Source organism: Linepithema humile, chromosome 6, assembly GCF_040581485.1.
Source record: "Linepithema humile isolate Giens D197 chromosome 6, Lhum_UNIL_v1.0, whole genome shotgun sequence".
In the NCBI taxonomy this organism is placed as follows: Eukaryota; Metazoa; Arthropoda; class Insecta; order Hymenoptera; family Formicidae; genus Linepithema; species Linepithema humile.
The window spans coordinates 17,585,659-17,610,664 of record NC_090133.1 but is presented as its reverse complement, the minus strand read 5'-3'; the positions used below and the strand labels follow the sequence as shown (position 1 = coordinate 17,610,664).

The following is a 25,006-nucleotide window of genomic DNA, read 5'->3' as shown; positions in this document are numbered from 1 at the left end:
TATATACATTGTCTTAAGGCAGATTCTCATATAAAATGACATGGCTGCATAATGAACAGACATGAGAAAATCCACTAATCACATGCCTAAAATGAATTTAAATCAGATATATGATTGATCGTTTCTTTATCGTATGCATCGTGTGATAATGCATTATGCGGTTATGCAAAACTGGATATACCTTTATAAATACATTGTGCACCGGTAAATGTGACAGGTTACCTTTTCTAGCAGATAGTATATGATATGTGATGACACGAAGCGTATAGAATAAGTTGGGATTGCCCGGCTTTTTACATTGTGATTTGATTTTTGAACGTGAATTGATTGATAATCTATCGTACGCTTTGCTTCGTTTATCTATCATCTATAGTTATCACTAATTTTATCAGATATCTGTCGAAGCTCTTTTATCATACCGAATGCATTTGTCAAACTGACAATCTGTAACAAATACAATTGTTTCTAACGGACAATGCGTGATATAATACCATGGAATTCTACGAGGTATTTAATTTTTTTTTGTTTGACATAATTTTGAGAAACAAAATGAGATTTTTTCGCAAAAAATGTAATCAACGTTATACATAATTTCTAAAGATCCTTATTTGTTAAACAGAATCCTCATGGTGTGCCTTTAGAGAGCTTGCAATTAAAAGTGGATAATGATGGAATGGTTATTGCAATAAATGCACTGGTAAGTTAATTTTTGGCAATATGTTTATTTATCAAAATATCTAACAAAATTGACTATATTATAATATTCTCTAATAGTTGCGTATATAAGCAGATATTTAATATTCTAATATATTTGTATATATTGTTAAATATCAAATTTTAGAATTCGAGGTGGATAGATAAACGTTATGTATTACATTATGAAATGCCACAAATATATAATGACGATGGTTCTGAAATTCCGGGTACCAAACAACACTGGATGGAGGTTACAAATTATATCATTGAAGATCTAAATTGGTTACTTCATCTTCCATTTTATCGGTATAATATTACAGTTATATAGTTTTTTATAATATTAATGTTTAAAAGATTATTACATGATTTGTTTCATCTAGGTTCTGGTCCAATATTGTTTATAATACTTCAATCATGGATACATTAATATCTTTTTTACAAGAAGCTCCACCTTTTTATGCATTAGAAAATTTTCCTACTATACCAGAAATGTTGGAAACGTTAGAAAAGCTTCGCTATAATGTACTTATGGTCTTTGCACGTCTTGTTACAAACAAAGAAAGTTTGACAGAATATATGAACCGTCCATTTCATGGGAATTTATTGTACGATAATTATCTATTTACAATACCTATTATATTTGACTTGTGTCAACTATATGGTAGAGATAATGCCAAAGTTACAAAGAAACTAATACAAAGTGTATTTAGTCTGCAACCAATGTATCTTGATGATCTTCGAAAATCTGTGCCATGTTTAATAAAGGTAAGAGAAAGATTTAAAAATTATTTTAAAAATTTATTATAATTTCTTTGTGGTATGCACTTTGACTACTGGTTGTAAGAAATATCAGTCAAAAGAAAGAAAAAAGAAAAAAAATGTACTTATATAAAAAATTGATAGATACAATTAATTCTTCAATAAAATTTTTTTTAAATGTCAATAATTAATTACTGTATAGTCTAAAATTAAGTAAAAATGGTAGAGTTATTATTTTTGTAGCTATTAATTAGTCTACACTTATTTATATAGGCTCTTGAAAATGTTGAACGGAGATTTAAAGATTGTCCAGTTGACATAACTGAAGCAGTGGCTCTTTCGGAAAAAGAAAATAATTATGCAGAGATGACATTATATAATTTAGAAGACTTAATACTGTACATTCTAGATATATCATCAACTCTTACTGTATTATTACAAAGTTACAGTCCAATAATTGCCATATTTCATACGGATGACTTTATGAACAAGTGAGTTTATTCTCTTTAAAGTTTACACTTTATTTTATCATCATCTCATTAACAAAACATAAATTCTATAATTGGCAATATATTTATTCGTATCTCTGAAATGCTATATTAATACTATTATATTATTTTTGTTTGCTAGAATAGTTTTGTTATATGGAAATACAATACCTGAAATGTATAAGAAATTAGACAAATTAGCATATAATGAAGAAAATATGCCAAAATACATCGAACTAAAGCATCGTCTTGATGTAACCAGAGTGGAAATACTGAATCTTTTTCGAATTATTCTTTATGAACCTATATTGGATATTTTTAAAAAACTGTAAGTACAATAATATAGTTCTTTGTAATAAAAAAAAAGATGAAATTTTTATGAATATTGTAGTTAAAGATATGATTTACTTAATGATATTGAATGTTTAGAAATACAATAACAGAAGATGAAACAAGAAATTGCATAGATGAATACCTGAATTTATTGATGAATGCTATATCTGAGAAGGAATTTATTGTGGATTATCATCAATTTTACCCAATTGGCGATGATCTCGAAACTGTGTCCAAACTTTGTCCTGAAATGTATCCTTTTCAAAGAAAAATTATTACAATAGCATATATCAGAGAAAAATTTATATTATATATTATATAATTCTTTACATATTATTAGTGATACAATAAAACGTGAATATATCTTACACTCGCTGTATACATCAATTGGAGAGACTAAGATGCCAGCTAATGCACCCCTTAATTATGTAAACGTAAGTAATCGTTTTGCAAACGTATAAAATTTTTTGTTTTTTAATTTTGTTCTTATATGTAGGTACCTGTTGCTGGAACTAGTGGCATTCAAAGCAATCAGCAAGATAAACAATACAATGATGTGAACCATATAAACAATAAGACAGAATCTACTTTTGAAGATCCTGAGAAATTAATGTCTCTTATTTCAAACGTGAAAGAAATTTTATGCGATTGTGGTGAAGGTTTTATACAGGTAAAAATTCTGCTTATATTTGTTGTATTGATTTATGATTAATAAATCGATATAATTAAAAACAAGCACTACCAGTGCTAAACTTGCCAAATACATTGTGTACAAAACACATTGTGTGATATTTTTATAAATGTAAATTTACATAAACATAATGTCCTGAAATTTTCAGTTATGTTTAAAACACTATAATTACAATGTTGAGTCTGTAATAAATGCGGTCATTGAAGATTCTTTACCACCTAATTTGAAAGATTACGACACGCAAATACCATACATACCACCGGATCCAATGGTAAATAGTAGAATTATATTACAATGAGAAAAATAGTAAGAATTGATTTGCATTATAATTGTATCTTATTTCTGTCTATTTTAGGAACCATCTGCTGCAGTAGATTTGGCCATTGGTGTTCAAAGGTTAAACATTTTCGACAATGATAAATTCGATATTATGACAAACGATGTTATAGACAATTCAAAGATTCATGTGGGAAAAAGGTAAATATTGAATTTAAAAAATAATTTATATTGAAGAATTTGAATGTTGATTCTGATTTATATCAAACATATTTTTCTTTCTTTTCAGAAGAGATAAGTACAGAAATGCAAATGAAATGTTAAACGATAAATCTGAAATTAAGAAATCTAGAAATATTTATGAAAAGTATACTATTATTGATGATTATGATGATGAATATGACGACACATATGACAGCCATAATATTCGTGATAGTGCACCAGATGATTCAACAGAAATAGATGCTAGGCCTTTCACCATTCCAAGAGTTAGTTTAAATATTTTTAGTTTTAATATGTAATTTTATGGATTTTTAAATTTACTTTCCTTTTATACAACAAATTTTGCATTTAGGTATTCCGTGCAAGCAATAAAAATAATGCTAGTTCTGAGGATGAGACAGAAGTTGAAGATGAGAAACCAACACAAAATAATGATCATTTCGTATCAAATCCAGCGGAGTTGCGTGCTAAAACTGAACAGCGAAAACAATCGTCAAAAGACAGCAAAAATGCACATGATGTAATTGGTATGTTTCATTTATTATACTTCATTTATTATATTTCATTCAAACCATTTACAATTTCTTATCAAACCCTTAAAAGATATAACATATTAAAATATTTTATTCTTCTTTTGTAAGTATAAAAAAATTATTTTTAATTTATAGAAATATATTACTTGAAATATTGATTTAGTATTCTCTGAAATGATATAATAAAATATAACATAATATTACAATATAAAGTCACAGAAGAGACAGAGCTATCTAACTAGATGCTTGCAAATAATGTATTTTAATCACATGTCACATATATTCCAATCTTAAAGTGTACATTCTTCATTTAAGGCAATCCCAAAGGGCAAGGGCAAAACAAAGATGTCCTAACTAACAGGCATAAGAAAAATGTGCGCAAGGCTACACATGGCAATCACAATCGCCGCATGGGTTCTCAAATCAAACGAAAACAAGGAATGATTCCATCTTAGACAATTTTCACAAATGTGAGAGTTCCACAATGTACATACTGCCAAGGGATGATTATAAATAATATATGATAATTATTTAACAATTATTTCACTGAATAAAAAAACATTCTTATAACAATGCTTATTATTTCTATCTATTTGGTATTGTTATTTTCAACAAAGGCTTTTAACGAATATATATTTTTATCTGAAAATTATTTTTCAAATATACGCTTTATATTACGTTATTTGTGGTCTTTTACTATAGTTAGTGCTTTTAATCTATTTAGTTCTTCGCTTATAGTTCGTTGATATTCTTCTTCAGGTACTATTGTGCTTGATGTGAATTCAGAAAATTGAGTCGGCATCAATTGTGTATATAATTGTGTTGCATGCCCATAATAATTTAATTGTATCATGATCACAGCATGAATGCTTGGATTAATGTATTCCAGTCTTTTTTCCAGAAACGCTGGTAATTCTGTGAGTAACTGAGAGTGTATAATCTTCAATTCTTTAGCAGCTGCTTCCTCTGCTCTCCGTTCTCTCTCTAATTTCGCGATATGACTTGCAGTTCTGTCTTTCTTCTCTTGCAACTTCTTTACACGATTGTACGAGTATTTCCATGCAGTCACTAACTCCTCGCGCTTTGTTATTGCAGTAGCGATAGAAGCAAATTCATTTCTTAATTTTTTCAAAGGATCTATGAACGTTTTATGACATAAGCTAGTCACGTCTTGAATGTTCTTCCCTACCTAATAATTCAAAATCACAATGTCAATTATATATTTTTAAGACAGAATATTAATGCCATATGTATTAACTTACTTGTGTGGCAACAGAAGAATACTCTTCCACTATTCTTCTATATTCATCATTATTCTGTGCCAATCCACAACTGGTTAGGTTCATATTTAATCGTTGATCAGCTTTATCCAAATTTTCCAAAGCCCCTATATATTTCTTCATCTCTTTGGTTAATTTTCTTATTGCACTTTCGACACTTGGAACAAAACAATGTTTTTAAATTTATCTTTTTTTAAATAAATATGACCATATATAAATTAAGTCATTTATGTGAAAAGAGAATCAAATTTAATGCATTCAAGTATATTTACAAATTGCAAGAAAATATGTATACATTATTTACATCATACGATACATAATCAAAAATATGTAACACAGTAACAGATTTTGTCAAAAATACATACTAGATGAGTCTTTGAACAACATGATCTAATTCTTTATCTTCCGAATGGGACAAGAGCGGAGATGCAGAAGTTGGTCTTTGTGTCAAGTGGTTCTTCTTTAAAGGATTCCTGCTCATATAATATATATCTTATGTAAACTTACAATCTAACTTGTACTGACAATACCAAAATGTATAACATATTTTGTATAAATTAATTCAATTACTTACCACGTCATATTCAATGTCGATTACAAACAGTATCGTAATTTATGTTAACATGGATAATTGTAAAATTGGATAACAACAAATTTACAAAAGAATGTTGTTATAGCTGCAATCTTTATCCATGTTTTAATTATTAGAAGCTATATTTACCAATAACATTTATACAATTATATTCCAAAAATTTATTATATATAATTAATACATTGGCATTCTAATTAAGCAAATATGTTACGTGTTACTTGTCTTGATATTTATTTACAAGTACACAAGGATAAATTTATATTACACATACATTTGCATACATTTGCTGAACTATATTTATAATATAAAATTTAGTAAATAGATTATATATATAGTAAGATAATTATTAGATTTATTCTTTTTATTTTTTTATTTGGAAAACAGTAGATACGTTTATAAAATACAATTATATTGCAATTATTGCAATAATAAATATAAAATTTTTGAATGAAGAATGTTCACTGAACAATTAATGAAGTCATAAATTATCATAGATTGACAATTCTACGTAAATGTTTACAGTGCACTTTATACTATCTTGGAACGTTCATTGTCAGTCAAATGGAGCAGCTGGGACATGAGAGAGAAAACAACTATCAATCCGTCTTTTTCTAATGCTGTACTATTCAAACTGAAAACATCATGTTATTGAAGTTTTGTTCTCTAGAAGATACACGATGCCATTGGATATCGATACCTGGCAGATCAAATATCGGTTGCAATGTAAATTCTCCAGAAGGAAATAAAGTGGTGTGTATGACCAGTAAAAATAAATACACAAGTGGAATCAGCTGATTTGATTCTGAAAGGTTACAAATTGTGTGGAAAATACAAAAATTAACACCAGAAATGTTTCCGGCATATGCACATTTGTCAGCTTACGACAGACACAAGAAGCTCATAAACGACTATTTGACACTTTATGGACAATCTGTATCATCATTGAAGCGTGACACGTATTAAATTTTTTATTTTACAAATTATTTTGTGTGTTGGGAGCTTCGCAAAATTATTGAAAAATACACATTGCATTTGCACATTAGACATGAACATATTTACACGAATGTTTCCTTTCTGAATTGTAGTCCTTTAAAGTTGCACGTGTAATTTTTTCAGACTGATTACATCTACTATCTTATCAATATCATCTGTAATTAAATTGTTTTTTTACTTTACTTAATATATTATATTAAACAGTATTTATACATATCTGTCAGTTATATAAGTGTTGAATGTTATCTTTGTATAACTTTTTTTATATGGTTCTCTATCATTCTTCTCTTTTTTTTAACTCCACTATTTATATCATTTTCATTGCAAAAAACTTAGCAGCATGCAACTAAAAAAAATAAATGTTATTTCTTGAAGATACAGCTGTAATGCATATTTATAACATTTTCTTGTGATGGGTTTGTTATCAAATAAAAACATGCAAAAATTGTAGCTATGTAAACTTTGCAACAAGTAGTACTTGACATTTTGATCAACTTCAAGGTCTCGAGACAAAACTGATTATGATGTCATCAGAGAGAATCACAAATTCCTGTGGGATCAAGATGATACTCCAGACACATGGGGGGCAAAATTGGCTAAAAAATACTATGACAAACTGTTCAAGGAATATTGCATATGCGATCTCACATATTACAAATATAATAAGGTATGATATATTTTTCTGTTCTTAACAACTGTATTGATCACATTTTTATTAGAATTAGAAAAAATATTTTGATAGATTACTTATTCTAGTTCGTGTGACATGTAGGTTGCTCTGAGATGGAGAACTGAAAAAGAAGTAATAGCTGGGAAAGGACAATTTGAATGTGGTAGTAAAACATGTATGGAAAAAGAAAACTTGCGATCTTGGGAACTTAATTTTGGCTATGAAGAACATGGTGAAAAGAAGAACGCCTTAGTAAAATTAAGTATGTCATATTCAGTTTAAGAACAGTTAAATATTATAAGAGAGCTTTATATTAAAAAAGTTTTTTTTATATATATCAAGGACTTTGCCCAGAATGTTCAGTAAAACTTAATTATTGTTCACAAAAACGCGAGGTGAAAAGGAAAAAATCTTTAAAACGTTTGGGTACAAATTCCGAAAACAACGATGGTATATCTGCTACATCTAGTAATCAAGATTCAGATAATAAAGCAGAAACAGATTCTAATCCGCTTGAAACACAAACTACCGAGAGTGTCGATACAGATCAATCAAATGTCTGGAAAGAAAAACCAATAGAAGATGTGGACAAATCGAGAGAAAAAGAATTTGAGGAATACCTAGCAGACTTACTAATGTGAATGCAATTTATATGGTTATAATGTGTGTATGTGTGTGTGAAATGTATGTTGTACTTTATTATAAATAAATATCGAGTTAAGAATAATCTTATTTCTTATATTTGTAAAGTCAATATAATTCAAGTAATACAATAAGGACAACTTTTTAATTCGTGTATAATACATGTATATTTGTACAGATTGCAATTTTATATTATTTTTAACATATAGTAATTACACTACTTTTCTGTAAAGAAATATGAATAAATCACCTGAGCAGAGGAGAGAATTATATGTGAATATTTTCAGAATTTTTGAGAACATTTTTTAATTTTAGTATTATAATTACATAAAATGAAATAAACTTTTCAGTATTCTTTTTCAGTATTCTGTGAAGGTGTGTGTTAATCTCACACTATCATCAATATTCTGTTCTACATTTGATCTTTTTCTATTACTATATCTTATAGCATTTGTCTCGTATACAAAGTTGAATATTGTCTTATTCTCTTGTGGTGTAAAGACTTATCTAACATTTTTTTAAATCCAATAATTTGATGATGTTTCTTGAATCAGAATTAATTATACCTTAAAAAACTTGATTATCTACATATTAAACTAATTAATTTAAAGAATATAATCATGTAATATATTCTTGCTATACAGAGACTAGCCTAAATTGCACCATTTATTTGGAATTTGTTAGATTTCATCCATTTAATGTTAATAAACTTATACTACATATTAAAAAAACAGGCTAGTATTAAATTTTACAATAAGTTTAATCGATGTTTTTTTACTATCAACGTTTTTCATATATAATACTTAGCCTAAATAATAAGTGAAGTTAATATACAACATATACAATACTAACAATGTCTAGTATGTGTAGTAATTCAACGCCTAAATATTTGGGCATAATATGAGCATTTGTGCGCTAATTATTATGTAAGTCTCCCAACTAGAAAAGTATTAAATATATATATATATATATATATTCAGAAATTATTCACAGAATCAATATAAATATATTGCCAAATCTCATCTTCATATTATTATATTAACATCTTTTAAAAAATATAAATAACCGTACACATTTTGAGACTAAATATTGTTAATACAGTGTGAACCGTCATATATTACATTAACATACTACATTAACTCCTTGAGACGCAAATATATCTTAAGTAATATGTTTTACTTGCTACGTATTATGTTTCATTCCACTCGTCTTTCAGTCTATATCAATTATACGAGATGGAAAACAACACTGAGAATAATATTACTTCAGTTGCAATTTGCATTTCTTGTACATACTCTTACTTGATTGCCTTGCTTTTGTGAATCGCTATCTTCGTCGCTGCAGTCCTCATCGTGTGTATGCGTGACATTACGTGGCGTTTCCGGTCTTGCATGTGGAATTTGATTATTAAAATGGTCCACATACAAATTTTTCTAAACAAAAAGAATTATATTTTAAAAATACATCATTAAGACACTTCTGCATTAATCAATTAATATTAGCTACTTGCCAAAGCAAGTATATTGTTATAATGATATTGTTATAAATACTCACAGAAGAAGGCCGATTATGTTCTTCTTCCTCATCTGTTAATTTAAACGTCCTAGAACGACTTATCATTGGGGTTTCCATAACAAACCTCTGTTCGTGTGCTACTGTGCTTTCATGAGGCATCTAAAAATATCACAGTTCTTTTAATAATAGTTTCACATATTAATTATATCTGATTTATATACCATACGACTTACCAGCATGGCAGGTGCTCTGAACATGTACGAAAAGGGATAATAAATCAGATTCAAGAAAGTCGCCGCGTACAAATCGGCATACCTCACGACTTGACTGCTGAAAAACGTTTGTCTACTTCCGCTGCGAAACAGGGAACCCATCATACCGTAAGCCAAGTCCATTTTGTGTGTAACATCCCTTATGGAGGTGCGCAATTTAGAGATATCTGGCTTTTCCTTTGTACTACTGTCTAAATTTCTAAATGAAGTAAATGATATGGCATCAATAAATATGAAAAATATACAAATACAAATAATTATATACTTGCTTGCTGATGATGAATGATGTTTTTATTACTGATCCATGCTACTTACTTATACATTTCTCCAAGCATGACATCCAGACTTTGTAATTCGGCAAACAATTGACACTTGTCAGTCCAAACGTGTAACTCTTGCACCAATTCGGGGACTATTAAAAATGTTCTCCAGCCTCTTATCTTCTTGCTCTTTAAAATATCACCAAATATGTGATCACCGACGTATAATACGTCTTTTCCTTTGGCGCCAATTAATTCCGTAAAGACATCACACGAGCCTCCTGAATACACTTCACCTTTAAACAAAGCAATAATTACTTAGTACAATTTTATTTGTAATCATAAAAATTTTTTTATAAATCAGGTTTATCGATATCGATATTTTTTTGTTGCATTACCTGTGTGAAGCGGTCCTTTGTGAGTGCCGAGTTTTAAAGCGCCTGTCTTCGTATCTACTTGTCGTAAAATGGTTCCTTCTCCAAAAAATAAAGGTTTTCTAGCATCTACTACAATTGTGTCAAAATAAGTTTTCCAATTTCTGTGTGGTTCATCAGGCTAAAATACAGATAACAGAAAATTTATATTCATACTTTGTGTGTAATATAAAACATGTTTCATAACTGTAAGAAATCTTGACAATTTATTGAAAAAATAATCTTTTAAGCTCTGTAACAATTTTATATAAACATAAATCTAATCCTAATCTAAATTAGTCTAATTATTTATCATATAGTTAGATAATTATAAGTTTTATTACTATTAAAAATTTACAAAGTTCAATAATCGATTGACCCATCAAAGTACTAATTTCCAAGTATAATAAACTCGTCAATTTGTTTGAAGCAATTAATTTTAAGAATGTAACAGTAAATAAGAGAAAACATACCCGTGCACCGTGTGGAAAATCGAACAAATAAGTCATAATTTTGTCCGTGAAAACGTAATCACTGTTAGTTAATAAAAACACTTTTGCTCCGCTCTCTCGGATTCTCGTAAGAAACATAGGCAACCTCTCGTCCTTCTTTACGTATTCGTCTAAGTTCTCAATAGTCTTCGTTTTCAGATCACCGTGAAGGTGTATCCAATCTACCGCGCTTCTGACATCCTGAAATATACTTCTGAAGCTCATAGTGAGCTCACCTTCTTTCACTCCGGTCTTTTCTCTGGTGAATTGCGGCGAGTTAGTGAAAAAATCTATTAGACACGCCAGCAGATAGGTTTCCGGCAAGTTGAACAAAGTATTGAGCACATAAACTCTAGACTCATCTAATTGTAGAAACTTGTTTGGGTAAAGCTCATAGACCTGAGAACTGTAATGGGAACAGATCAAGAAGAATAGAAAGAAGAATAAAAAAAATAAACTGTAAAAGAGGAATGTAATATTTTCATCTCTTACTGTTTCAAGAATTCAAAGCCATGAACACAAACTAAGATATTCCCGTAAGCATCCACCTTCAAGAGATTTCCATATAAGGTATCAAACCATAATCCACGAACGGGAAAACTGGGATCATATTCGAAAGCCTTGATTTCTTGCGGATAACCCAAAGATACTAAACGATCCTTAAGCAAATTGAAGCCCAACTGCTCATATTGGGGCGATTTGTATTCTAAAATGTTAACAGTATAACATAATTTTGCTTGTTTTATATTTCTTTTTTCTCAAAGATATATTTATTGAAATAATTACCCGCTAATGTGTAATCCATGTCGAAGCCATAGAATTTGATGTTTTCCAGATGAAGACTTCGATTGACAAAGATTCTATAAAAAAATTATGAATTAAGAAGCATTCTAAATTAAATTATGTAGATTTACAGTAATTATAATTTAAAATTTTTTAAATGTACGATTTAAATAAATAAGGAAAATTCGGCGGAACCTATTAGCGACGATTTTTCGCGGCATAGCGGCGAAATTCTCCTCAAAATCTTCCTGTTGATACAGAAATGATATTGTCGGTAATGTCATAATATCAGAATTAGTAATTCTTCGCTCTGATACCATGCTGCTTCTCGAAGCACTCATTTGGCTATATTAACATTTAAGTTAATAAATTATGTAGATTTGACACATGTCAGACAAATCATATAAATATATCAATTTAACATTAATAATCGAGTAACAAACGACTGTCTTTCCTCTTTTTCTCCCATAGCATATCTAATTTTTCAATCACAAAGAATTTAAACTTATTATTTGAAAATTAATTTTAATTTTATTCATATTACATGGTTCATATTATATGGTAATTAAATGAAAAAATTAGCTGAATATAAAGTTTGTTCAGTGCATTAAACTTTTCTTATGAAAGTCAAATATCCCTCGCAAAAGAGGCTTCGGCGGAAATTCTCACACGTGTAAAAGCGCAGTAATTGTTCTCGACATACGGTATTTTTAAATTAATTATCTTGAACAGTGTGTGAAGTCACGAATATATGCTGCTTATGGTTGCTCAAGGCATTCATGTTGGGAATTGTGTATTTTGAGTTAATGCATGTTCTCAGTTCAACTTTTAAATATATCTTCGAATCGAAGAAACAGATTCTTGGTGATACTTTAATTGCAATCAAATTTACAACCAACTCATTTTACGAAATACTTTATTTTCCTATTTCGTAATCTTGATCGCAAATAACACTTTAAAATCAAAAGACACGATCGTGTCTCGCGTCATTCCTCAACTCGTTAATCATTCATCAGTAATCTTTACCGCTAAGATAAAGAATTAAAAATGAATATCGTAACGATAAGTCAAAATTAATGCAAGTCGAATGTAAAATAAACGTGCGACATGAATATTTTGATTAATACCAGAAAGTCGATATATATAAGATTCTTATTTTATATCATTATTAAGCTGAAAAATACGAAATAATTTAGCAAATTAAGATTGTGGTAAATGTAATAAATGTAATAACGCCTTGCTAAAATCTTCAAAAGCTTTCTTAAAGCTTTTTTGATATCTCTACTAAACCACTTTGTGTTATTTAGATTGATGATAATTCAAAATAAACGTTCCCCTATTTTGTATATATTGACCTTGCCTGGAACTCACGTCACCCCACCTTATATCAAGTTCGTATTAGACATTTATTCTTTTTATTTTGATTTGTATAGCAATCAAATTTTTTCTTCGCGTTAATCAGTTAATATAATTTAATAAAGCAATATCAACTAGTTCCGGCTCTAGTAGCTTAATTTAATTTCACTATATTAAACAATATACTAAAGAGCCAAATCAATAATTTTATTTTTATTAATTAGTTTTCTCTTATATTTTCATGAATTTTTCGAATAAAGTGGAGGAATAACGAATAACTTACTCATTCTGAATGCACCGTCGCGAATTGCTAAAATTCGTAGTTGATGAGACATCGTTGTTCGCATCCTTCAGCAACATTTTTCGCGGAATATCAACTAATCATCGATACCCTGTGATTAATTTTGTGTTCTTATTACCCGACAATAACACAGATGTGTAATAAAATTGTGAAAAGGATCAGTCGTGGATGCAAAACTAAAACACGTCTGGGAAAACGTTTCCAGTTTATATACATATATGCGATAAATTTAATGTGATTGTAATGTAATATTAAATATACATTAGTAAATGTTTGCAATAGATGTTAATCAAGTCAGATTAGAACAAATCATATTGTAATTTTAAAAATAAAACTTAATTAGATTATGGTTACAAGAAATCTTTTTCTTGTATCAGTACTTTAAATTTATCTCCCTAAAATGTAAACATGGAATTAAGAACAAATTTGTATAAGTGCAATTTTACAATTTTACCATAATTTAAGATTTTTTTATTCATGATTATATTTATAATTCAATGAATAAAATTATAGACAGAACTTTGTTCTAAATTTTTATTTATAAATCATATCAAAATAGATATTATAATAGCACTAGAATATATTTCACAATGGCAATGATGAGGTGTTTCCCTTTATTGTCGTCAGTATCTGATAATGCTAGAATAACGAGCGTACTTCGATCTAGCTTGTGCAAAACTCTTGCGAAAAACTGCAAGAACTTGTGATTGAGAAAATCTGAAAATCGTTTCTAATCACTGAATCAAGAAAAATTTGAAAAAGAAAAAATTATGAGTGAGATTCATAAAATTACATTTTGTGTAAAAAAAAACGTATTTCCATTTAAAAGAAAAGTGTATCCCATCATTAAAAGACATTCGTAAATTTTGGGACATCCTACATACACTTTTTCAAAATGGAATTACATTTTCTTACGTACGCACAAAGTGTTCCAAAAATTATAATAAATACGTTTTCCCAGCGTGTTTAATAGATCAATCTGAACTAGAAAGGTTCTCGATCACTTTCTAATGACACACTCACGTTGACGAAAGTTTACAATCCGGATTATCACGAGCGGCACGGTAGAAGTTGCGCCTCGAGGAGCGAACGGGCGTGTGTGAAAGGCGTAAATGCTTTGCCGGGTGAAAAAAAAAAAAAAAAACGGCGATGATGTTATCCGCTCAATGACCAAACGTCAACTGGTCCGTGGCGAGTCGCTGACAGTCGATTAATACGCAACGATGGGAGCTAATTCATCGTCTTCCGGACAATCCAAACCTCCTCCTCAATTCAACGCGATCGCGTGCACGACTGTTGTGCAAGCTTTACTACCAAGGGCTAAATCAGCGACGTGTGTGTATGTGAGCGAGTGCGAGTGGGTGTACGTCTGCATAGAATGCACCTCTCTTCGCAATTACGACGCGTCGTGTGCTGTTATACGTGACGGTAATCGTTGGCATAATCCACCGCACGATTTTGTTGGCGCGTCACCGAAAAGCGTGCGAGCGAAACGAGCGTCGAGCGACGCATCCGCGTCTCTGCATTTTTCCTCTTTTTTTTTTCGTTTCTTCAGCGCTTGAACGTGCAATACGATATGAAAGGATTTATTATTTCTTTTTATCAGTGAAGGTGTTTTGCGCTAATCGCGGAATGATAAGAAAGCAACGGAACGCTCATAGTACATGAACCAGGTGAGTCATATCATCTTGTGCTTGGTACACGCGTGAGAACTTGGCCGTATTCAGTCTAATATTAGCCTTCCCAAATTCATTTCGATCCTGTGTAACCTACATACCGAGTGAACTTTAAGTCCGATCAAGGCTTACGTTAGTGTATGTATAGATTGCGAGTTACCACTCTCGATAGTTGAGTGAAACGAGCACGCAATTAAAGACTATATTTTTATCACTTTCTTGTTAATGCGAAATCCTAAATAACAACACGTGCAACGCCTTATGTTATTAGGACAAAATTTGAAACAAGTAGCACAAACATATCTTTGAGATGTAAAACTATTTTACCCAATCTTCATTAAGGAACAAAATACTTGAAATTATTAGTCATCTAAAATGTTTACAATTTCTTGTGTCTTAAATCCAAATATTCAAATTAAATTCCGCCTTTGACGATTTGTACAACAAAGTAAATTAATTTTTAAATTTAATTAGTGACTACGCTTCTGCAACAAAGCGATGTTTTGAAGTGTCTATGCATCTATTTATAATAGTAAAAAATATGGAGAGAGCGGCATTTTAACGATTACTTTTGTGCGTGTAATATCGCACGGAAATTTAATTGTTTTCAGCACGAACTTGAGTGCTTTATCATGTTCTGCGGATTTTTTATTAAGTAAGTCGGTCAAGCACTGCAGAAGATGCGTGCATGCCGGCACGTAAGACTCGCATGTCTAAAACGTGCATCGTTCACACTTTCACTGATCACTTATTTACAATATCTGTGCCGAGTGTCCACGTTATGTCTGCGTGCAATTATATTTCTGCAATAAAATCCCGAGATAATTAATACAGCAATTAATCACAAACATATTAATCGTACTTTCAATCAAAATATTCCAAAGAAAGAACCATTTCAATCGAATTATTGTTAAAGAGAGATTTAAACTCATTTTTATTCCCAATGTCGATATAATAATAGCAACAAAAATAATAAATAGATAAAAGGGATCGCGAAAAATTTGAAATATGCTGTATTTTAATTACCACAATCTCCTCTGTCTATTTTGACATAAATCGGGCATTACTCCCAAGGTAGCAACTACGTGACAAAGCGTTTATAGTGTAACACAATTCGTTGCACGACATGAATGAATTACACTCGCGTTTACTATATTGACGTGAGTCTTCTCATGTTGCCAGAACTATCTGCCAATGACTCGAAATAAGATACGTTAATTGCGTAAGCCTTGTCGTTACTTTGTAAGTTTACCCTTTCAACGGTGGATGAAGATACCAATTACAATATGCGTGCAAGCGAATGACCGCACGTACATCAAAATCTACAGAAAATACTATTTTTACCTGCAAGAATCAAAATTTTCGAGAGAAATATCTTTTATTAAAATACATGTTTTAATCCTCCCAAAAATATAAGTTTTTTTAAGTTTTTGATATCATGAAGCCTATAAAATCCTCCTTAAAAAAAGAAAATGTTATTCTTAAAATTAAAGATCTATCTATTGAAGATTAATGTATTAGTTCTTTATCAAAATTTTCTAATAAGATTACATAATCCTAGGATTTTAAATTCTTCTATCGTTAAAAAAGTTGTGATATGCAAATAAATTTTTCAACATGAAAAACGATTACTTCATTATAACAATGCATTTTTATGGAGTAATACGTAGCTTACAGAGCATTATATTGCTGTGAAGCAATACCGTTGTCACGTTACAACGTCAGCAATACATTGCTATCTATTCAGTGAGGAAACTTGTTTATGCGGTCCGCCGCTGGAAATTTTTAATCACTTTATCACTATTGGTTTACAAACACGCCTTGACAGTCCTCGGTCCAGCGGATCACGGTAACACGCATTAACGCCATTAGATAAACTTTTTCTAGTCATTTTTTTATTATGTAATAATCGTTACGCGCAGTGATTAATCTTTTCACTAGTATACATCACACATAATGAATTGATTAAAAAATTTCATTAACAATTAATTAAATTATGTGTGTACACTATATAAATTAATTCTTTTAAATTCTAAATATGATATGCGGAGATGGAGAGAGAGAGAAAAAGAGAGAACTAAAAAATATTATATTACTTTAAATATTCGATAAATGATTACGAGTGTCGTGAGAATTATAAGCAACATTGGCAATGATTATACGTAATGAGATAACTACTGCTGGGCACAATAAAATTCTATGAAAGACTCGTCGTCATGCGACAAAGCTCCTTCATTATCTAATAATACCATTGAGTGGTCTAATCTATTGCGATTAATCTATTATCTCTAAATATGCCTTTGATTATTAGTTTCCTTCATTCTTTTCTTTCAATTATGTGGATAATCATAACTAATCATAGTAATAATAGAAATTAGTTGTAATAATAGTTTTCGAGAGAAATATCTTTTATTGAAATATATGTTTTAATCCTGTCAAAAATATGATTTTTAAAAATTTTTGATGTCATGAAACCTATAAAATCCTCCTTAAAAGAAGAAACTTGCAACAACTAGTATTATATATTATACAAAATATTTATAAGAAAGAAAAGAGATAAGAGAAGTATAATAATTATCCATATGCAAAGAAATTTTTAACAAGAAGACGATGATTTATTGAACTTGAAAAGATGCTATCAATTTACGAGACTTGGCACTATTTCATTGTCTGACATAATATCGTTCTCACGATATAAATTTCATCGTCAATAAATTGTGACGGCGCTTAACGTACAGAAATTAATCTATAATCCTATTCAAGGATTATCGTCGAAAATGCAAGATAATTCATACACGATTTTACAAAGACGTCCACTGGACGGTAATAATATGTCGTAGAATGTAATCGGATGAAGAATCATCATTAACTTAAAATCGAGAAAAAATTCTTAATAACAAAAAGTCTATTAAACATATGTCTAAAAATGTCTCCTTAAAAAATGTTGCGTATCATGTTTCTTGAATATTGAATTACTCTTTACACATTGCAATCCATTAATCCAACTTGTAAGATTTTGGATAACGTCAACGGATAAGTATGATGCAAGAAATGGAATAATACATTGATGAAGTTACGGCATTTCCGACATTCATGTCGGAACACAAAATTTACAAAAGTTAAATGGATGCCCATTATTTTCATATTTCAAATCATATCCTTTACTCTCTTGTTTTCCTCACAGAATATTTATTGGATATCCTGCATAGTTTTTTAATAAAGAAAACATGTACAACAAATACGAAAATAGCGCATACAATATATGTATAAATAGAAAGAATAATCATTTAACAATTTAGTTTCTATCTTAATCGACCTTTTTCTTTTGAATTATGATCTTTTATACCATAAATAGATTGCATTTGCGGATATATCGATAATGAAATCCATCAGCTCGATACATTAGTCCAGATTCGAAGCGGCAATCGATCGTGTGAGCGATACCTCGAGATACACTCTTTACAACCACCCCGTTACACGAGCACTGCAGATCGTTGCAGTAAGCGCGCGCACGTTATCGGAAGATGCGGCACCGTGTGCATGTATCCACGGTTTCCCAGAACAAGTGAAAACCTATATTTTCTCGACACAAAATCGATGCCACAAAGACACGACATTCGAATCTTCCTTCTTGCGAGAAAACCCGGCATAAGATTCGAAGAAAATCAAGGAGATACACAATGCATCGATAACGCGAAACTAAATTCGCATCTTTGAGAAATAAGAGTTAAAAAAAAATTTCCGCATCGTCACGAAGATCATTAAGCAAATAACCGAAAAAAACATGGCCACCATTCGTCACAGATGCCAAGTAATGTTAATAGCAAGAATAATGTTACAATTTTTTTAAGCAGTGATGCCTTCCATGCTTAATGTAATGGAATGCGCAGTAAAATGAGTTAAAATTAGGTTTAAAACTGTACGGTATACCGACCCAGGGCCAAATTCTATAATTGGAATAAGGAGAACGATTTGCGCGAGGTGACCTGTCTCTTTCTTGTGTGCCGAATTGCCGGTGCTCGAAGCCACTTTATCATGTATTAATAACAACGCGGAAGTTTCGTCCGCTTTCATCTTAATGCGGAATCCTAGATTTACCTGTGCCCCAATTCGCGCTTATCAGTGCGGGCGCCGTGAGTGCCCTCGTTGTAGCTGTCCAGGTCTTGCTCGCTACGATCGTTCCTGGTCAATCCTACGTTAAGGCCGAGCATGGTACGATGGATCGATTCCTCGGGGAATACGTTCGAGTCATCCGGGAATCGCACTCTCGGCCCTGTGCACCGTGAAATTCGAGTCGTCTTCGTTACGATTAAAGGGTTCAGAATTGCGCGAATAACAAAGCATGCTCATAATTCCGTAAGATACATCTCTTTGTAGTATTCTGAACGATACAAGAGCAGTATCTTCGGAATAAGAGATAAAGTGAGTTAAAGATAGGCTTACAAGTCTGCGTTTACGAGGCCAAATTCTTTAATTCTATAATTAAAGACGAGTTCGCGCCAAATAAATTATCTTACATTTACGTCGTGTTTAAAATGTAAATGGACTTTTTTCTCCTTGCACTGAACCCTTTAATTTTTAATTCGCCTCCGAAGAAGCGGCACAACTAAAAGAGCTCATATGCAACTTATATTGCAATTTATTGAACAGGTGCTAACTTTTTACTTACAGAAACGAACAGCGTGAAAATTGTCGAAATTGGAAAAAATGGATCGATTCAATATTTTTACTGTACAAGAAAAAGTAAAAATTGCTTACTAAAACGTTAGATTTTTTTCTTCTCCACGGTTATCATCACTAATATTAATTAAAAATTCATAAAGATACACAAAAATATTTGGCTACTAAACTAGTAATTAGTGACTAAAAGTATGGATACGCTAATGTTAAAATAAGGATAAATTGTCTTGTAATTGTCTTGAACTAAATCTTGGAGAATCTCCTGAGAAACGTAAGTTGCATACAACTCGAAAAACAAAAGATAATTACCAATAGTGTTGATCGCCGGCGTAATGATCACATCGACACTTCGATGACTCATAGCGGAAACTAATGACAATGACAAATTATTACTTTTCGACAGCTCGAATACGTCGCGAAAATTGATCACCAATCACGTAGCTTTTTTAACTCTGTCTCACGCGAGTGGCAATGTTGTAATGACGAAATGGAATAACAACTTTCGACCGCGAACCGCGGACAAACAAGATTCTCTTTCTGACGAAAGCATAATTAAATGATAAGAACGCAGCAGATCAATCCCAGGGGTCATTCGCGTGACGATAACGCGTGAAGAAGGAAGAATAATCGTGAGCTCACGTGATGCCCCCCTCGACTCGAAGGCGGATGCGAATCGTGAGAAATTTATCAGGAGTGATTAACGAAAAAAAAATAAAAAACAAATTTCTGATGTAACAACATCACAGATCGATACTTTAAATCCAAAACCTCGTAAAAAAATCCAAATTTTCCAGGAAATGTTAAAAACTGTTTATTTATAACATATTCCGATTAATTTGTCAAATTTTGAGTTTAAAATGATTTTAAGTTGTTAATAAATAAGTTTTGGGATTATTTAAAAAAAAAATTTGATGCATAAAAAAATAAAAATACTATCATAATAACAGAAAAAGTAAAATTGGTAAAAAATTCGATATACGAGATTTTAGATTTAAAATATCGAGATACATTTTACTATCTTTGGCCTTAAAAAGCCAAAAAAGAAGAATAAATATTTCAGAATTGACTATGGATGTATTCAGGTGTATTCTAAAATGTGGAATCTCTCAATGTATATTTTCAGCAAAGATATGATAATATAAAGATAATATGATAATTTAACATATATCGTCTGCGCTATTTTCGATTTTACGGATTATTACGAAATCCAGTAATTATCTTTTTCCTCTTGTTAAATATTCATTATTTTTATAATTTTTTATCAAATATTTGTACAGAGAATTTTAAACATAAAAAAATGTAAACACTATTTTTTCTCTCTAAATATAGATATTTACATTTTTTCAAAAAATTTTTTTTTCTAAAGCTATATTGTATACGACAAAAAAATCTGTACTTTATTACATCGTATGAATCAGAAGTAAATAGAATGTGCGCAATTTTTATAATCCCGAAATATATCGCGGCCAAAGTGTATCGTTTAACGAGTTATTTTTATATGAATCCATTTTCGAAAATGCGTAGGTCGAATTGGTGCTTTCGTAAATATCCGAACGAATGAATTAGTCCAAAAATATTTTAGGAGCTTATTCATTCTAGTAATACTAGCCTACACTTCTCTTTTCTCGATTATTAATTAAAAATTTTGTTAAAGACTCCGTGAAAAGCATTGTCCAATAATAAACTTTACTCGTATCAAGCATAAAGCTTGTCTTTATAAACTTTATTTATCAATCTTGATATTTAAAATACTTTAATTTTTATAAACAAATAAATTTTCAAATAAAGAATTTTCAAAGTGTAATAATTATACGTTGAATAAATAAAAAAAAAAAAAACAATTACTTAAAAATCTTATCTACGTATAAATGTATTTCATCGTTTTTGTTGAAAATTTCATCATCATAAGGCAAATAAAATTTGCAAATATTTTACTCAATACTGTTTCAAAATTTTATAAAAGATTATTAATACATTCGGCATATATGTTTTCACGCGTGTAGTTAAACATTTTCAAATAAAACGCATCATATTGTATATATATCCAGTGTAAGTGAAAAATGTAAATCTGTTTTCAAGAGTATTTTTTTAATTCAATATTAATTAAATATAACTTAATATGTGCTTTTCAAATTCATATTTCATTTCATATCAAATACTTTCAGCTATTAAAGTGAGAAACATACCTTTAAATCGTAATGTACGAATAACTAGATATTTGCTCGTCAGTATTCAAGTATCAAATATCTAATAGAAATATTTATAGGTACGTTCGCTCCGAAAGTGTTTCACTTCTGACGTAAAGATGTACGCATAATGCCGATTGTACAAAAATGATAAAAGATGTATTGACGAACCTTTGGCTGGCTTGCCGATACCACTTCTTACTACCACTCGGATCATTCTCGTTTAGCGGCGTATTAGGCCCTGTGTCTCCATGCGCATTGCTATTTTCAAGCTCCATGATTAGCTGCAATTTAAAAAATCCAATAAATATCTTTTTCTCTAAATACTTAACATTATTATGTGGCAATATTTTATATTATTAATTGCATGTTAAAAATAAAATAATTGAAATAAAAATTCATCAAAGAATAACCAACAAAGTTCTCTTAACAAATATAATATAAAAATTTTTTTCACGCTATGATTAATATGAAATTCGGATTGTTAAGGGCGAATCATAAATTTGCTGCATTACAGTGATAACTATATGTGCTAATACTCGCGCGTGCTTACTTCGAGTGCTGCGGTGGATTTTGTCGCGTTATCACGTAGAAATTGATAAATTGATATAGAGCAAATTGCAAGCAATAAATTTGTAAACGTTGCTGTTGTAAAAAAACAGTAGAACGAGAAGTGAAAATCGGTTAATAACTTCTACAAAAACAGATTTTATACTAATTGTCGGCTTTTCTTTCCATCACGAATAAATAGAGGTTTTTGCAGCATTCACAACATTGAAATAAAGGCTGCACAAAATTCTACCGAATTTTAACCCCTGTAGCAAAAGTATTCAATTATCTGCTTTCGTGATTCGTAATTAACAGATATCGCGGTACATTAAGCCGCGCGACACTGACAGTCATTTCCTTCAATTCATCATTGTCGTTGGGACAAGAATCAGTCCGATCTTTGTTCAAGTTACACAATACAGTTTGCTCGCGCGTTATTGTTGACACGAGAAAGAAAAATAAATGGCTCGTTTGTGCTCGCACAATTTTAATTGTCAGTGTTGTATTAACGCGGAAATGGACATTCATCTTCATACCTCGCAGACACGTTTCTTTTATCGCGTACTTTCACGGATGTTGATAAAAGGTGGTGGCTCCCGCTCGCAAAATCGTTCGCGATATTACGAGCTGTCATCTGAAAGTGACAGACCGTATCTCACAACCTCACACAATGCAGCTCCTCTGCGTACTGAGGTCAATTCACTGAACTATGGTGACCTCGGCAGCAGGTATGCCAATCAGTTGCAGCGAAAAGTCCCTGAAGTGCCTTATGCGTGAAATTCGATCGGTGCGATAAGGAAAACGTATCTCCGCGATTAGAGGTTAACCGCGATAATAATATGACGACAGCACAATAGAATTGATGATTCGCGACAGAAATATTCGCGGTTATATATAACATCGGCAACAATATATTTCTTATTGTGGCGACATTGTTATGTGTTACACGCGCAAAAATGTGAATGTAATGAATTGAAACATGTAGAACAGAACGTAATAGATTCAACTTCTTATGCGGCATACAAATTGTTTCTTTAAAATAAAAATAACATAAAGATATGTCGCAATCATTCTAATGGTTTATTTTCAAATCTGCATAGGACGAATTTTAAATGTAATGAGGTTAACTGCGAGTAGTTTTAATAATAGATTATTGAAAATTTTACGTGTTTTTACTGTAAATGTCTTTGTCTTTGTATATCTAGTGAATATTTTTTATATTTTAAAGTGTGTGTATATATAAAGATAAGAAAAACATACATTCAGAAAACTTAAAAACAATATGAATATTGTTATCTTAATATTGTTATCTTGTATAACTTTTTTAATGTGAATATCTAGCAGTTTCTTTTATTCAAGATTGCTGATTATGAATTGATATTAATCAATGTAAAGGAAGAATATCGATTCTAAAACGTCAAACTTTGTTACTACGTTTTCTTCATCTTTGTTTAGTTATATGTGATCGAGTATTGTTAGAAATGCAAGTCATTGTATTATAAAGCAAAAAAATTTTACAAAAAATAAGACCTTTAAAAATATATAGGCAAAGTTGTCGTTCCTAAAAAAAATCATCCAAGCATCTGCATTGAATGACGATGTAAAATGAAAGGGTTAGAAATGGGTCGAATCATTTGATCTCTGTACTCTGTATGCAAGACATTGGAAAACGCACGACGCGAACGTGATAGGAGCAGGTGATAATGACATATAATTAAATAGTAAATGCACCTGTCGGATAGTCAAGGCACGAATAACACGCGGAACACTCTGACCCGTAAAAGCGTCGGTGGCTGCGGCGGAGAAAGACGATTTCGTCAGTAGCTCTGTCGTGCGTAATCCGTCGGTCCGTTGTCGGCTGAGCGACGATATCCACGGAATAATAGAGGGAATAGTAGGAGAAGGAAATAAAAACCTGTGTTTCGCGATTCTCGCGAGCCTCCACCACGCGTACACGCCGCTTATCATCGTCGATCGGTTCGGCACGCACGATCGTCGAAGAAAGCGGGGAACACGGGTGTCGCGGATGTAATGCGTCCGCACCGTCGTCGTGAACGTGAACAATTACGTCGATCGTGGTCGGTCATCGGTATTGCGTAAAATTAATCCGATTTAGGTGACCTCGCGGATGCGACATAACCTACAAATCTAAAGCAAAATATAGTATCGCGGATACCATTGTGTTGGCTGGCTGTGCGTCGCGTCTCCCGTTTGGCAGACCTACGGTGGCTGAGCGTTATCACGTAGTCGCAGTGGATCGCTTTCGGAGTGATCGACGAAAGAAATACATTGTCCCGTCATTATCCGCGCGATACGATATCTGGCGAGAACGATGCGTCGTACAGCGCG

At 31.2% G+C, this 25,006-nt stretch overlaps 4 protein-coding genes across 18 annotated transcripts; 2 read left to right on the top strand and 2 right to left on the bottom strand.

Annotated features, from left to right (window-relative positions):
* Nucleotides 1-86: 86 nt before the first annotated feature.
* On the top strand, nucleotides 87-4,571 carry LOC105674768 (activating signal cointegrator 1 complex subunit 2). Of its 2 annotated transcripts, none has more exons than XM_067357030.1 (14): nucleotides 87-507; nucleotides 620-697; nucleotides 842-1,002; nucleotides 1,077-1,461; nucleotides 1,729-1,946; nucleotides 2,086-2,271; nucleotides 2,373-2,528; nucleotides 2,617-2,710; nucleotides 2,773-2,946; nucleotides 3,116-3,238; nucleotides 3,323-3,444; nucleotides 3,536-3,731; nucleotides 3,818-3,992; nucleotides 4,314-4,571. In XM_067357030.1, the coding sequence occupies exons 1-14, from the start codon at nucleotides 493-495 to the stop codon at nucleotides 4,451-4,453; spliced, it is 2,223 nt and encodes a 740-aa protein (XP_067213131.1). In that variant the 5' UTR covers nucleotides 87-492; the 3' UTR covers nucleotides 4,454-4,571. The 2 variants fall into 2 exon arrangements, with proteins under 2 accessions (XP_067213131.1, XP_012226754.2); XM_012371331.2 differs by having other exon boundaries at nucleotides 89-507; nucleotides 3,533-3,731.
* LOC105674769 (bridging integrator 3 homolog) lies at nucleotides 3,987-6,598 on the bottom strand. 2 transcript variants are annotated; one of them, XM_067357043.1, is made up of 4 exons: nucleotides 5,853-6,598; nucleotides 5,644-5,770; nucleotides 5,261-5,435; nucleotides 3,987-5,187 (listed from the first exon to the last, which is right to left on the bottom strand). In XM_067357043.1, exons 2-4 carry the CDS (start codon nucleotides 5,757-5,759, stop codon nucleotides 4,678-4,680), a joined length of 801 nt encoding a protein of 266 aa, XP_067213144.1. In that variant the 5' UTR covers nucleotides 5,760-5,770; nucleotides 5,853-6,598; the 3' UTR covers nucleotides 3,987-4,677. The 2 variants fall into 2 exon arrangements, with proteins under 2 accessions (XP_067213144.1, XP_012226755.2); XM_012371332.2 differs by having other exon boundaries at nucleotides 5,644-5,751; nucleotides 5,853-6,596.
* A 28-nt stretch (nucleotides 6,599-6,626) lies between these two features.
* Nucleotides 6,627-8,260, top strand: LOC105674750 (protein FRA10AC1 homolog). The gene is made up of 4 exons (XM_012371291.2): nucleotides 6,627-6,826; nucleotides 7,365-7,530; nucleotides 7,636-7,795; nucleotides 7,876-8,260. Exons 1-4 carry the CDS (start codon nucleotides 6,720-6,722, stop codon nucleotides 8,172-8,174), a joined length of 732 nt encoding a protein of 243 aa, XP_012226714.1. The 5' UTR covers nucleotides 6,627-6,719; the 3' UTR covers nucleotides 8,175-8,260.
* A 40-nt stretch (nucleotides 8,261-8,300) lies between these two features.
* Nt5b (5' nucleotidase B) lies at nucleotides 8,301-24,976 on the bottom strand. Of its 13 annotated transcripts, none has more exons than XM_012371276.2 (12): nucleotides 24,834-24,976; nucleotides 22,280-22,392; nucleotides 19,341-19,515; nucleotides 12,105-12,254; nucleotides 11,913-11,986; nucleotides 11,619-11,832; nucleotides 11,109-11,532; nucleotides 10,621-10,777; nucleotides 10,278-10,518; nucleotides 9,924-10,161; nucleotides 9,730-9,849; nucleotides 8,301-9,608 (listed from the first exon to the last, which is right to left on the bottom strand). In XM_012371276.2, the coding sequence occupies exons 2-12, from the start codon at nucleotides 22,323-22,325 to the stop codon at nucleotides 9,441-9,443; spliced, it is 2,007 nt and encodes a 668-aa protein (XP_012226699.1). In that variant the 5' UTR covers nucleotides 22,326-22,392; nucleotides 24,834-24,976; the 3' UTR covers nucleotides 8,301-9,440. The 13 variants fall into 13 exon arrangements, with proteins under 13 accessions (XP_012226699.1, XP_012226701.1, XP_012226698.1 ...); XM_012371278.2 differs by lacking the exon at nucleotides 24,834-24,976 and adding an exon at nucleotides 24,389-24,530; XM_012371275.2 differs by lacking the exon at nucleotides 24,834-24,976 and adding an exon at nucleotides 23,194-23,391.
* Between the last annotated feature and the right edge of the window lie 30 nt (nucleotides 24,977-25,006).